General features: G+C 46.6%; 1 protein-coding gene across 1 annotated transcript; it reads left to right on the top strand.

Annotated features, from left to right (window-relative positions):
• Positions 1–2,630: 2,630 nt before the first annotated feature.
• Positions 2,631–15,196, top strand: lcp1 (lymphocyte cytosolic protein 1 (L-plastin)). The gene is made up of 16 exons (XM_041950122.1): positions 2,631–2,787; positions 7,191–7,286; positions 7,580–7,728; positions 8,227–8,350; positions 8,817–8,949; positions 9,528–9,609; positions 9,716–9,881; positions 10,997–11,139; positions 11,308–11,403; positions 12,558–12,753; positions 12,828–12,906; positions 13,075–13,189; positions 13,294–13,427; positions 13,528–13,648; positions 13,776–13,900; positions 14,623–15,196. The coding sequence occupies exons 2-16, from the start codon at positions 7,220–7,222 to the stop codon at positions 14,753–14,755; spliced, it is 1,863 nt and encodes a 620-aa protein (XP_041806056.1). The 5' UTR covers positions 2,631–2,787; positions 7,191–7,219; the 3' UTR covers positions 14,756–15,196.
• Positions 15,197–15,214: the final 18 nt, after the last annotated feature.

Here is a 15,214-nt window from a genome sequence, read left to right as displayed (position 1 = left end):
ACTGGCCACTACCTGGAGCATCTCTGGGTCAGATGAACGTGGCAGTGCTGTTTGGATTGTGTAGGAGCAGTGTGAACTGGCACTAGGGGGGTGACTCTGGGACAGAGTTCACCGCCTAGCCTCCTGGAGGTGTAGCGGGACTAAGTAGGCGAAACACCGTTGAAGGGAGGTTTCCACCTGATGACCCTCAGAGACGTGTTAGGAATCACTGCTCTTTGGCAGGTATAGAGGCAGATTAGGGCTCCAAGGTTCTTCACTGAGAATGAATCCACTTTTGAGCACAAGTATTGTGTTTAAATTAACTTATCAGCTCAATGCAGTAAAAGTACAGTAGTACTATCAGCTTTATGCAGTAAAAGTACAGTAGTATCGTCAGCTTTATGTGGTGAACAGTCATTAGCTAACCTAGCTAAGATTACGTTAGCTTTATGGTTATCTAATGACAGTTTATCTGATATTTTATCAGTTAAAATCTGACGCTGCTTCGTGTAAAATCGCCAATAACAAATTTTAAAACACTATAATATTTATATTTAGTAAAACTTTTAATAAACTTACTACAAAGATTTTTTTTTTTTGGTTTCCGGTTGAACAGAGTCCTAGCAACGGCCCTAGCAACCGACAGATAATGCACTGTCTTCACGGAACATGGCTCCTACTCCGTGTGTGTGTGTGTGTGCGTGTGCGCGCGCGCGCGCGCGTGTGTCAGCAGCCCGCCTTCGTCTCTCTTGTGAACCAATAGGCTCACTCTGTCTTGTCACAAGCTATACACCTGCCCCTGATTGGCTCAAAGCTCAGGTTAATCAGCTAGCTAGCATCAGTTCGCTTCTGTTAGCTTAAGTAAGCTACGATGTACCGACAGACAAACCAAGAAGCTGTCGAAACGGGTCGTTTACGGAGATGAAGAGCGAAGCGGGAGCAGCAACAACTTCACCTGCTGACCTGAAGCTAACACAGTTTATGAGGTAACATCTGACGTCACTGTCACAGCTGGAGGCTCGTCTGAATGAAGCGTGACGCGTTCACCTGCTAACATGTAGATAAGAAGGTACATATAACCTCACCAGGAGGAGACAGGTACCTGTTCATTTGAAGAGCCTGTCCAGGTGCTGAAGTCTACCTGTGGTCTGAGTCTGGTTCCATGGTTTGTTGTTGACCACAGAAGTCAAACCTGGAAGTCAGTGGTGGGCCAGGGGCCAAAAGCAGACTCCTAATGTACTTGATTACATTGCACTGCACTGCACTGGACTGTATAGTACTGCACTGGACTGTGTAGTACTGCACTGGACTGTATAGTACTGCACTGGACTGTGTAGCACTGCACTGGACTGTATAGTACTGCACTGTATAGTACTGCACTGCACTGGACTGTATAGTACTGCACTGCACTGTATAGTACTGCACTGCACTGGACTGTGTAGTACTGCACTGTATAGTACTGCACTGGACTGTATAGTACTGCACTGGACAGTACTGCACTGTATAGTACTGCACTGCATTGGACTGTATAGTACTACACTGTATAGTACTGCACTGGACTGTATAGTACTGCACTGTACAGTACTGCACTGCACTGTATAGTACTGCACTGCACTGTATAGTACTGCACTGGACTGTGTAGTACTGCACTGCACTGTGTAGTACTGCATTGGACTGTATAGTACTGCACTGTATAGTACTGCACTGGACTGTAGTGCTAACAAGCTAAAGGTAGACTATGAGGCTGTGATTGGCCAAACACTTTAGCATACAGAGATATGTTCATTATTAAGAGTGTCCATTCAGCTTCCTCCACAGTTTGTCTCGTTCCTGTTTCCTGACAGTGACTCCGTGCTCAAAACCAGCTCCATGAAGAAATGGTTCCAGTTTGCTGTGGAAGGTCTTTACTGGTCTGCAGAGTCCTGACCTCCAACACCTTTGAGATGAACTGGATCACAGACTGTGAGTCAGACCTGATCACCAGCATCAGTGCTGGGCCTCTATGATGCTGTGGAGTCTGAGGTGGATCAGGTCTCTGCAGCAGGTCCAACATGTGGAGGGTATGGATGGTGTCAACATTAATACAACAAGACACCTCTGTCTGTCTGTCTCTCTGTCTGTCTTCACCTGCCTCTCTGTCTGTCTTTCATACTGTCTCTTGTGTGCTGTCTTGTCTTTTTTTACCAGTCTTTCCCTCTAACTACCTGTCTGTCTCTACCTTTGATTAATATTTCAAACTACCTGTCTGTCTCTCTAACTGCCTGTCTGTGCCCCTGCCTGATGGTCTTTCTAACTAGTCCTCTATCTCTGTACCTACCTGTCTTCTTGTCCATCTCTCATCCATAACAACCTGTCTGTCTCTCTCCCTGAACACCTGTCTGTCTGTCTGTCTGTCTGACTGTCTGACTGTCTGTCTGTCTGACTGGTCGTCCTTTTATTTAAGATAATAAAATGCTTTAAAGTAACTGACAGGAACTCTTGATGAGGTTTCTGTCCTGTGACACCTGAACGTCTCGTGGTGGTCCTGACGAGCCCTCTGAACTCCCTCCAGAGGGGGGGTCACCTTGACTCGCAGCCAGCATTGCCATATAAAGTCAAAGCGCCTTTAATTCCTGTTTCTGTGGCGTTGCATGTCACTTCCTCCCTCGCAGATTTGAATAGATGCGCCGTCGCCCCGCTGCTGGTGCCGACTCAGTGCGCTGCCTGTCGAGCAGTGAGCAGCACAGCAGCCAGACGGACCCGGAGGAAGAGACAGACCGGTAATCCTCCACGCCCAGAGACCTGCAGCCTCCTCGCCTCACCTCTCAGGTAACTACACATGAGATCAGCTGGCCTGTGATCCACCCAGGTGTTTCACTGTGGATCACTGTCTGTTCTGACACACTCTGAGAATCCAGACCTGGACCTCTCGTCTCTGCGGTCCAGCTCTGCTCACAGACTTCTCAAACGAACTCAAAGAAACAAAGAAACCTGTTACAGTTTGAGCACGTTTGACAGAAATCATTTGAAACTGCAGTGGAACAGATGAGAGCAGTTAAAGCCAGATTGAGGCCTTTCGGGGGGGGCGGGGGGAGAAGAAGAAGTTAAACCACTGCAGTAAACTGAAAAGGAAGTTTGCGGTTAGCTTCACTTCAACTGAAAAAATCCCTCAGATGCAGTGAGACCAGAAGCTGCAGCGGGGACGAGCTTCATCAGTTTTAGAGTTGGTGCTGCAGAAGGACGAGGACGTGATGTGGACGGAGTTCATGAAGGTGAAGCACGTGTGAGACGCGCTGATCAGTGACGTTCAGGAACCGTCACACTGATCAATATGGAAGTCCTGTGGTGGAAGCACAGAAATGCAGTACACTGAGTACAGTTTTATACTTCTGCTTCAGTATTTCCTTTTTCTGCTTCTTCATATTAGATGGAAACATTTGACTTTTTACTCCACAAGTATCTGAAACATAACTCAGACATGTGATCATCTTCTAAAACATGATGCATTCATGTTGATAAACTCTAACAGGGATTATTTGAAGTATTTTTGCTCCTACTGAAGTGCAGTGAATAATGTAGTGATTTTCAGTTTTGGGATTGTCGAGGTTTGAACTTGAATTAGTCAAACACTTTTCTGATTGACTCATTTTCCAGTAATTGATTGAAAGGTCAGTTTGTTTCCATTAAAGACTCGTCATGGTTTCAGTTGATCTTCGTTGAAACGTCTCACTCGTTTGTTTTATTAGTCATTTCTTTGATAAGAACATTTCTAACAGTTAATATCGTTATCGATTCATCTGAAAATAATTTTTTTATGAATGAAGGAATCTAAACTGTGAAACCGGTCGTCCTCTTCAGATGTTCCTGACAGCCGTCAGACGCTCGATGGTGAAACAGTTCATCATCAGGTTGTTTTCTGTCGGTCAGCTGATGGAAGCTGCAGGAATCTGAACCCTGTGAGCTCTGACAGAACATTTATTTTACTGATCCACAGTAGCTTCAGCAGGAGCAGACGCTGATCTTCCTGGTGTCCACGCATTAAGAGGTGTCTGAATAAACATTAATTCAGTGATTAAAGCAAGGCCCAAGTAGCTAATCTCTGTCTCTGTGCGTCCTTCAGGTGTCGGTTGTGCTGCGTTTAAGGCCACAGCTCAGTGATGCTAACAGTCATTTAGCGATAGTTAGCTCAAACAGAGCTAACAGAGTGTTCAGAGGCTCAGTTTGACTCTCGTCACTTCAGACACGTTTCATGAAGCTGTGAAGACGTTTAGGGGACAAATGTCCTGAAAAACAGCTTCAGTGGTCTCCATTGGTTTAGCTTCAGGCTTCCTCCTTGAATTAGCTAATGATGTAAGAGCAGAATAACATTCAGGGCTCACGTGACTGGACTCAGCCCACCTCTGAACCTTTACAGATAGAGAAATGGAACATGTTCTGCTCCTTCCTGCTCAGGATAAAAGCTAACTGCACCGCTAACAGCCCATTAGCTTAATGTCAGCATTGAGTTGCTGAAGACACTGTTAGCACCTGTTAGCATCTCATCCTGAGACTAAAGGAGTGAAATTAGCTGTAAAAGCAGCAGCTTGAGTGATTTCATCCTTTAGTGGCAGAAAAGGAAGTGACACATCCCGTGTACGGTGACTGTGATTGGCTCACAGACCTGAAGGTGTCCAGACTTGAGGCCTACATCCTCTTTGAACTGTGAAGGATAACTGACGTGTCCTCACTGCTGCTCAGCCGCGATTGGTTCAGGATGAATCATCCCTGAATCTGTTCAGAAGAGGAGTGGATGAGGTGAACTGCTCGGTTCTTTGACCAAATACATTTAGCAGCTAGTTACTCAGTGACGTCATTTCTTCCAAAGACGGTTTGTATCATATCACCTGAAGGAAGTTTTTGGTGTTTTTACGATCCCAACAGAACGGTCGTGTTGTTGTGATCAGTAGAAACAAAGTTCAGCCCTGAGCCTCATCACTGTTTCCTCTTCAAACATGTCACCATCACAGCAGGAAGCTCAGTCGCTCCGTAAGGCTCAAGTCTTCTCTGTGGTTTAGAGCATCATCAGCGTAAAGTTTCTTAACATCCTGCTACACACACACACACACACACACACTCTGAATCATCGCAGACTGAAATAAAATGTCGTGTGTGTCATGTGATCACCTACTTCTCAAAAGTTGCTTCACTCTTCCTCATTCTCAAGTTAACAACATCATGATTATTTCTGGAATTAGAAGCAAACACTTCTGATCAGTTTCTAAACCTCAGATTAATAAACTAAAATCACTAAACTTCCCCCTTTAGTTTCTCCTTTGAAGGAACAGTTTCACATTTTGTGAGCTTAGTCACTTTCTTGGTTCCACTCTCATGTCAGAAAGCTGGAGCTTAGCTTAGCATAAAGACTGGAAACAGGTAGCCTGGCTCTGGCCGAGGGTAATGAAATCCACCCCTGAAACTCTTATATCTGGTTTGTTTCATCTGTTATCCAGACAGTCATCTTTGGACGGAGCCAGGCTAGCTGTTTCCCCCTGTTTCCAGTCTTTATGCTAAGCTAAGATAACCTACTGCTGGTGCAGGGTAATGTCTAAACAACGTGAGCATCAGTCTTCTCATTTAACTCTCAGCAAGAAAGTGAATAAAATCCCAAAATGAAGGCTTGTTAAAATCATCTTCACACTGCGTGATAGTATAGACACACATGGCCAGTTTATTAGGTACAGCTAGCTAAAACTAGTGCAGTCTAATATCTATATATATATATAATAAAGTTTACATAAGTAAATAATAATATAAATAATGCTCATTATTACACGTAGGAACTATTGATGTTGCACATGAGTGAGTCAGTATGGGTGTTAGTGGAGCAGCAGGAAGGAAGGTGCTGCAGTATTTGTCCTTCACACACTGTGGGTGAAGCAGCATGTAGCTGAAGGAGCTGCCTGTATGCTTCCTTGTCACCACTCTACTGAGACAGCGAAATGCAGCTTAACGCCTAACCAGAAGTACAGATAGCAGAGTAAGTGCATGTGTGTGGGGAGGAGGGCAGTCAGAGAGGTGTCCCTGACAGTGCAGTGAGCCCCCTGCAGACTCTGCTCAGCGGTGGGCAGTTTGCACCACCCTCTGCAGAGCCACGATGGAGCAGATGTCGTAACGTGTCGAGATGCAGGTTTAAAGACGGTCTCGATAGTGAAACGTTTAAAGTTCGCCAGAATCTGAGAGACAGATTTACCTTCTAGAGTCTCCTCAGGAAGAAGAGATGCTGGTTAGGTCGAGGGTCCAGAGAGGTCCTCAGAGACTTCAGCCCTGTTGGTACAGATGTGGTGTGTGTTTTCTTAGAGACATGATTCAGATCTCTGTGCTAGGGGGTTCAGGTTTGACCCTGTCCTGTAAAAAATGCTGCGTGTCACAGAAACTCTTCAAGACAAGCACTTTGATTCTTGAGCATCTTTCATCCAAAGAGTCCACTTACTGTCATTTTCCAGGATTTAAGCTGTGACTCATGGTCTTCTTCAGCTGATGGAGCTGTCTCAGCTGATGGAGCTGTCTCAGCTGATGGAGTTGTCTCAGCTGATGGAGCTGTCTCAGCTGATGGAGCTGTCTCAGCTGATGGAGCTGTCTCAGCTGGCTGAGTCTCACTTGGACGTTGTGTTGGTCCACATTCAGTCATCAGTGTCTTTTCTAAAGTTGTGGTTGGAGGTAGAAGAAGCTAATATCAGTTTCATCATTGTGAACCTGTTAGCATGCTGACATTAGCTTATTTTGCAGTGATAATATTACTTTATCTTAAGGTTGAACTATACTGATTTTCCCTCAATCCACAGTCGCATTGTGGGTAATGTGGTTGCCAGAGTGTGCGGATTAATAAAAACATCATCTCTGGTTCCACTGCATCAGTTTTCTTCCTCTCTTCAAACTGTCCGTCGTGAGTCTGAGGTCTAGAAGTGCAGCGTTGAATCAGAGCCGGACTCTTTTCTCACCGCTGTCCAGAGTTCAGATTACCTGTGGGACCAGGTGCTCAGGTCTTATTACACACAGCAGTAACAGACAAAGACACACTTCTCTGCCGGGCAGGAAGTGGAAGCAGGAAGTCGGAGGCCGGCAGAAGCGAGAACTGTGAGCAGTTTGCATCACAGCTCACAGTTGGGAGGGTAACATCTGTTAACTTCCTCCTTCTCTGCGCTGCTTAACTTCTCGCCAGGTTTTGACTCTGATGCTGTTTTTTAACGTGTCAGTTTCAGGTTCCACGCCGATTCAGGTCAACATGGCCGCCACCGTGCCCATCTCTCCAGAGGAGCAGGAGGAACTGAGAGAGGCCTTCGCCAAGATTGGTAATAGGATCATTTCCTCTTGTGTTTCTGAGTAAGGAAGGACCAACAAACACTGAACTGTTCAATGATTCTTTGAGATTTCAATAAAGGTCGATTGAATAAATAGTTTTAGCCAATAGGATGAGACCATAAGGTAGCGCTCTGATTCTATAAGTGGTCGTGGGTTTAAATCCAAGGAAGATCCTCCCCGGGCTTCAAAGTGAGCTCATGTGAATTCAGTAAAGCTCAACAGGTGACATAATGTTCTTCTCTCTGTGTCCCGCCTCGACCTCTGACCTTCCATCCTTCTCCAGATGTGGACAACAACGGATTTATCAGCAAAGACGAGCTGACCGAGCTGTTCAGGGCCGCTAACCTGGCTCTGCCGGGCTACAAGATCCGAGAGATCGTCCAGGAGCTGACCAAGACCAGCAACCAGCTCACCTTCGATGAGTTCACTCAGGTGAGTTCAGGGCTCGACGGTCGCACGGACAGCCGCAGGTGTGTCCTCCAGGTAAAAGAAGCACGTTTCAGCTGCTGCAGGTTGATCTCCGGCCGGTCAGCGCTGACCTCATCACGGTTTCCAGCTTTATTTAACACCTGCTGCAGATTTGGGCAGAGTTGACTTTGTGCTGTGGACAGAAAAACTGCAGTAACTCCAGAGTAACATGAAGTATCAGCCACATACTCTGTGTTGCTCCTGTTGAATGAAATCAGACAGACGGGCAGCGATGGAAGAAATATTCAGTCTTTACTGAATGAGAAGTACTAATACAACACTGTAATACTCCATCACACAAAGCCCTGTATTCAACTGTGTCAAAGTACTGTAGTATTATCAGCTTCATGCAGTAGAAGTACTGGTTGTGCAGTAGAATGTGAGATTGTTACTCCTCTTCCTCCTCTGAAGTACCTTTAGATCATTCTTTCTTCTTCTCCTTCTTTATTTTTGAACGTTCAGATCGTTCAGGGGCTGAAGAGCAGCGAGGTGGCGAAGACCTTCAGGAAGGCCATCAACAAGAAGGAGGGGATCTGTAACGTGGCAGGAACCTCGGAGCAGTCTGGAACCCAGCACTCCTACTCAGGTCTGCACGCACACAGTACACACACGCACACAGTACACACACACACACACACACACACACACATACAGAGTACACACACACAGTATGGTACGCACACACACACTTACAGTACGTACGTAGCCATAACGACAGTTTTCTGAAGTGCTCTGAGTCCATGTCGTCACGTCCTTTATACAAAGATGTCCGTGCTGCCTGAGGGGTCAAAGGTCACGGACACTCAGCCCGTGCAGAGTTTCTCCAGGTCACACCTGTCTTGTCTCTGGTGGTTCACCTGGATCGAATTACTGATAAACCGTCAGTATATTGATTATCTGAGCGGTGATGAGAGATGCTGCTAGTTTAAAGTTAAATCTGAAATTTATTCCAACCTCAGAGTTAAATATTGAATCACCACAGACGGGACGTCTCACCTGCTGTTGGTCCAGCTGCTGTCTGTGATCTGAGGTGACTTTTGTTCTCCCTGCAGAGGAGGAGAAGGTGGCCTTTGTGAACTGGATCAATAAAGCTCTGGAGAAGGACGCGGACTGTAAACACATCCTGCCGATGGATCCCAACAACAACGACCTGTTCACGGCTGTGGGAGACGGGATCGTTCTCTGGTACGAGCTCCTGCAAACGCAGAGCCATCTGACGGTGTCCTTCACATCGATGCCACTGTCATGTCTGTGTGCTAATTATGAAGCTACAGCCAGCAGCTGCTTAGCTTAGCTTAGCTTAGCGTAAAGACTGGAAACAGGGACTCTGTCCAAGGGTCCAATCATATCCATCTGCCAGCAGCTCCAGAGCTCACTGCAAACTGAGGAAAACAAACCAACTGTTAGATGGAGGTCACCAGCAGAGAGTCCAGGAAGTCCCTGCACCCAGGCAGGAAGTAGTCAAACCCCTTCCTCCCATAGAACCACACGTGTTTGTACAGATTAAATAAACGGGACAGAACCTGCTCATTAATGAACTTTACAGCTGCTGGCAGATGAATCTTGTTGCACAGAGCCATGCTAGCTGGTTCCAGTCCTTGTGCTAAGCTAAGCTAGCCGGCTGCTAGCTGTAGCTCTATATTTAGGGTACAGAGCGGTATCAGCGGTTTTCCAGAATTGTCTGTGTGTTCCGTGAAAGTGGTTTGAGGTTGCTCTTTGTTGTGGAAATGCTTGATACCTGTTGAACTGTTGTCTCCCATCAGTAAGATGATCAACCTGTCTGTGCCTGACACCATCGATGAGAGAACCATCAACAAGAAGAAGCTCACGCCCTTCACCATCCAGGTGAGACAGGAAGTGTCTGCAGAGGACCGTCGCATTCTGTCCTCGGTTTGATCACGTGTCACCTTCTCTGTGAGTGTCTTTACATCCTGTGCCGTCGGTCCAACAGGAGAACCTGAACCTGGCTCTGAACTCTGCGTCGGCCATCGGCTGTCACGTGGTCAACATCGGGGCTGAAGACCTAAAGGAGGGCAGGCAGCACCTGGTCCTGGGTCTGCTGTGGCAGGTCATCAAGATCGGACTGTTCGCAGACATCGAGCTCACCAAGAACGAAGGTGTGTGTGTGTGTGTGTGTGTGTTTGTGTGTGTGTGTGTGCGCGCGTGTGTGTTGATCTGTGTTTAAAATCAAAGAAAATCAAAGATTATCACAGTGTGTCTCACAGTGTGTCTCACAGTGTGTATCACAGTGTGTCTCACAGTGTGTCTCAGTGTGTCTCACAGTGTGTCTCACAGTGTGTATCACAGTGTGTATCAGTGTGTCTCACAGTGTGTCTCACAGTGTGTATCAGTGTGTCTCACAGTGTGTCTCACAGTGTGTCTCACAGTGTGTATCAGTGTGTCTCACAGTGTGTCTCACAGTGTGTGTCACCTGTAGTTATGTAGTAAAGGCCTCTGGTTAGGTTATAGGGATTACTACTTGGTTACCCCCCAACAAGTTTTTTGTGAATAACTTTTGACAGGAAGGTGCTCGAGACTTGAAACCGAGCTCCGCCCTGACTAATGCGGCCACTGGCTTTCCAAATGCACTGCCCACGACACTGTACAACTTTCCTCTCCAGAGATATGAGTAGCACAAATTCCCCATCTGAAATGAATGGGATGATCTGAAGCTGAATCTTCTCTGTGTGGAGGGGAGGAAAGTGTTCAGGAGCCAGTTTCAGGCCATTCAGTCGTTTGGAGGTGACCTGATTTTTGGGCGCAGGGTTAGTAAAAAAATAGAAGAGCAGCAGGAGCAGCTGGGCCTGCTTTCAGGAGCTAAAATACTTTTTGCTGCTGACCCGGTCCACAGCAGTTCATCCATCCTACACCAGACTGTCCCTTTAAGAACTCACCTCAGTTTAATGCCCCCCAGTGCAACAGCAAAAACATCTTCAGAGTTTGAAGGAGTATCTGAATGTGTTGAGAAATCTGCTCGTTTGCTCTCTCGCTGAGATTCAGATGTTCAGATTTATACCACTCTCATGTCTGCACAGTCAACATGAAGCTACAGCCAGCAGCCTGTTAGCTTAGCTTAGCATTCCGACTGAAAACAGAGAAACAGCTAGCACCTGTCAGTACCTCTAAAGCTCACAGACACAGTACAGACAGAGCAGTGTCAGTGTGGACGTCCCTCTGAGACAAAGAAAACGAGCCCATTTCCTGTCATATTAATCTGTGTGTGTGTGTGTAGCTCTGATCGCTCTGCTGCGTGATGGGGAGAGTCTGGAGGATCTGATGAAACTTTCCCCTGAAGAACTGCTGCTACGCTGGGCCAACTATCACCTGGAGGAGGCCGGCTGCGGCAAGATTAACAACTTCAGCTCTGACATCAAGGTACACACACACACACACACACACACACACACACACACACTAGCTTTTTGTGAAACGTGATCGTTTCCGTGCGGCTGATTGATCTTGATCGTGGAAACATTCTTCTTTGATCTGTTTCTCGAGTCTAACAACGATTCAAATGTTCCAAACTGTTTCTGTGTGGTTCAGGACTCCAAGGCGTACTACAACCTCCTGAACCAGGTGGCACCCAAAGGGGACGAGGAGGGGATCCCCCCCATCGCCATCGACATGTCGGGGATCAGGGTGAGACTTGGATGCGTCTCATATGAGACACTTTGAAGGAAGAGTTTGAAACACAGTCGATGACGTCTGATTATCTCTGCAGCTCCGCGATGCGTTCACTGACCTCACGGCTAAAATACCACTGACATCACCGATCAGCTCTTGTTTAAGAGCTTTACTCTGAGTGTCAGTGTGAATTAGAGCTGCAGCTGACACTTATTCTCGTTATTGATTCATTTGGTTTATCAAACATCAGAAAATAATGGAAAGTCTAATAATAATATAATAATAAACTAGTCGTACATGAATCTTAAGATACTAATTTTACTGTCACACAAAACAAAGAAAAGCCACAAAATGCTCCATTTGAGCAGCTGGAAGGTGCTTTCAGCTCTGAAGGACGTATGAACATCATTTATTTAGATCTCAAACCAGAGTTAACACAGGATGAGTGGATTTTCAGTTTCAAAATAAAAGCACCTGCTGTATAAAGTTCCCAGAGCGGATGATGAGTGAAGATGTTCTGCTGGTTAGTTTAAAGCAGGCATCTCAAACCGGTTCCATAAAGGGCCGCGTGGTTGCAGGTTTTCATTCCAACCCAGGAGGAGCACATCAGGCCAACCAATCAACATCAAGGGATCACTTAGTTATCAGCTGTAGACTGAGATCAGCTGATTAATTGATTCCAGCCTGGTGTGTTCCTCCTTGGTTGGAATGAAAACTTGCAGCCACGCGGCCCTTTATGGAACCGGTTTGAGATGCCTGGTTTAAAGTCACGGCGGATTAAATGTTCTGAACTCATTCTCGGTTTTATACGGAATATTTCAACAAAGTTCTGTAAACTGTTAAGAATCATTTCGGAATATTTTAGTGATGGTATCTGCTAATTTAATTTATATAATGTATATATTGCATACAAGGAGAAAGAGCTGATCTGGTGGCCCCTGTTAGAATCGGCAACTGTATTGTTGTAATGATGATAATCATAAAAGTAAACTTTATTTAAAAGCCCTTTAAACAAAGTGACAGATATCCTCACATGGTTGAAGCAGGATTAAAACGTTTGAGGAGGCGAATCGAATCAGTTAAAAATAATCCAAACAAACTTCCTGAATCCCTGCGGACGAGACGAGACGTGCTGGACGTTAATAAGACGCTTGTTTCCGTCCGTGCAGGAGAAGGAGGACCTGAAGCGGGCCGAGTGCATGCTGGAGCAGGCCGAGCGGCTCGGCTGCAGGCAGTTCGTCATGCCGACGGACGTCGTCCGTGGCAACCCCAAACTCAATTTGGCTTTCGTGGCCAATCTGTTCAACAAGTACCCCGCCCTGAAGAAACCCGAGAACCAGGACATCGACTGGAGCTCCATCGAAGGTGAGCTTCAGGCTTCCCGGAGCTCGACGGCGAGCCTCACAGGGTTTTCATCCGGATCTCATGTCTTCCTCCAGGTGAAACCAGGGAGGAGCGAACCTTCAGGAACTGGATGAACTCGCTGGGGGTCAACCCTCGTGTCAACCACCTCTACGCGTAAGACGTCCTGTTCTTGTTCCTGTGAGACTTCCACAATAAAAGACACTTCCTGTCTCTGGAGACATGCAGCAAAACGCAGCCTCATAATAAAGAACAGAAGTGTGGCTGCAGACAGATCCTGTAACGTCTGAGAGATCTAATGTGAAGTGTGTGTGTGTGTTACAGAGACATTGATGATGCCCTGGTGATCTTCCAGTTGTATGAGAAGATCAAGGTACCCGTGGACTGGGACAAAGTCAACAAGCCTCCGTATCCTAAACTGGGCAGCAACATGAAGAAGGTAGGACACACACACACACACACACACACACACACACACACACAGCGAGCCATCAGCACGGATCAATCACTGCTGGTTTTGTGATCAATAACTGTCTGTCGCAGCTGGAAAACTGTAACTACGCCGTGGAGCTGGGAAAGAAGGAGGCCAAGTTCTCTCTGGTGGGCATCGCGGGTCAGGACCTGAACGCAGGGAATCGAACCCTCACCCTCGCTCTGCTCTGGCAGCTCATGAGGAGGTAACGACGGTCACGCCGATGCTCGGGCGGCGAGGACACGTCCTCAGCGGACGGACTCGTGTCTCCTGAAAGCAGGTGTTCATGCTGTCTGTTCCCTCAGATACACCCTGAACATCCTGGAGGACCTGGGCGACGGCCAGAAAGTGACCGACGACACCATCGTGGGCTGGGTCAACGACACGCTCACACAGGCTGGAAAACCCACCATCAGCAGCTTCAAGGTAGCCGACGCCTCCTGCTACACTAGCTCAGATAGCTTTAGACGGCGAGTTAGCAGCAGTTACGTAACGTGACGTCAGTGTACTGCAGAGATTGAGTGTGTGTGTGTGTGTGTGTGTGTGTGTGTAGGACGGGTCTATCAGCAGCAGCATGCCGGTTCTGGACCTGATCGATGCCATCCAACCTGGATCCATCAGATACGACCTGCTGAAGACAGAAGACCTGACTGAAGAGGAGAAACTCAACAACGCAAAGTGTGTACAGATGTTTTTACTCCTCATTGTCGTTATTTAAAACCTCAAATCGATTGTTTGAAGATTAGTCCAGAGCGATTTCATCGAGGTCGACAGTTTAATCGTTTTCAGTTAATTTCAGCTGTTAGTCTGTGTGGTTGTTTAGAGAAATGTGTCTTAGAAATGCTCCTGAACAGGCTAAAGCTAACAGGTCCCAGGTCATGATATCATGCTAACAGCCTGAGGCTAAAGCTAACAGGTCCTGGGTCATGATATCATACTAACAGACTGAGGCTAAAGCTAACATGACCTGGGACCTGTTAGCTTTAGCTTCAGGCTGTTGGCATGATGTTATGACCTGGGACCTAACATCATGCTAACAGCCTGAGGCTAAAGGTAACAGGTCCTGGGTCGTGATATCATGCTAACAGGCTGAGGCTAAAGCTAACAGGTCCTAGATCAAGATATCATGCTAACAGACTGAGGCTAAAGCTCACAGGTCCCAGGTCATAATGCCATGCTAACAGACTGAGGCTAAAGCTAACGGGCCCCAAGTCATGATACCATGCTAACAGACTGAGACTAAAGCTAACAGGACCCAGTTCATGATATCAAGCTAACAGGTCCCAGGTCATGATACCATGCTAACAGACTCAGGCTAAAGCTAACAGGTCCCAGGTCATGATATCATGCTAACAGTTCGTCTTACTGCCACCTGCTGACCGTTGTCATTGTGTTGCCAGATACGCCATCTCCATGGCGAGGAAGATCGGCGCCCGGGTGTACGCACTACCTGAGGACCTGGTGGAGGTCAAACCCAAGATGGTGATGACGGTGTTTGCCTGCCTCATGGCTCGTGGCATGAAGAGAGCCTGAAGAGTCTGCCACCGGTAGCTCTGACTTTAAACAGAACAAACCCTCCATCAGTAATACTGAATATTCCAGGTTTCTGCTAATTTACGGTTCGTTACACATTTCAAAATATTGATGTCTGAAGGTAAAGAGGCTGATTTGCTTTAGCTCACGTTCACTTCAGAAGAGTTCAGGCTTTACACTCAAGCAGGACGTCACTTCTGTTTCTATAAACAATCAGATTGGTTCAGTTTATTTGAATGTTTTTCTTTAACATGATCGTCCGCAGCAGTAAAGCAGGTGAATCGTGACGGATTTGTTTTTCTTTGCAGCGCTGCATGTTCCACCTTCAGTTACTGTTTGTTCTGTGGCGACTGTCTGACCTGCTCAGTTGATTACAGACACATTCCAATCACAACCTTTACGCCAAATGTACGCAACAATAAACACATTTTTGTACTTAAAGCTGAGTGTTGTGATTTA

Source organism: Chelmon rostratus, chromosome 13 (genome assembly GCF_017976325.1).
Source record: "Chelmon rostratus isolate fCheRos1 chromosome 13, fCheRos1.pri, whole genome shotgun sequence".
Lineage (NCBI taxonomy): Eukaryota > Metazoa > Chordata > Actinopteri > Chaetodontiformes > Chaetodontidae > Chelmon > Chelmon rostratus.
Note: the sequence above shows the minus strand (reverse complement) of the source record. Positions and strands in the feature narration are given on the sequence as shown.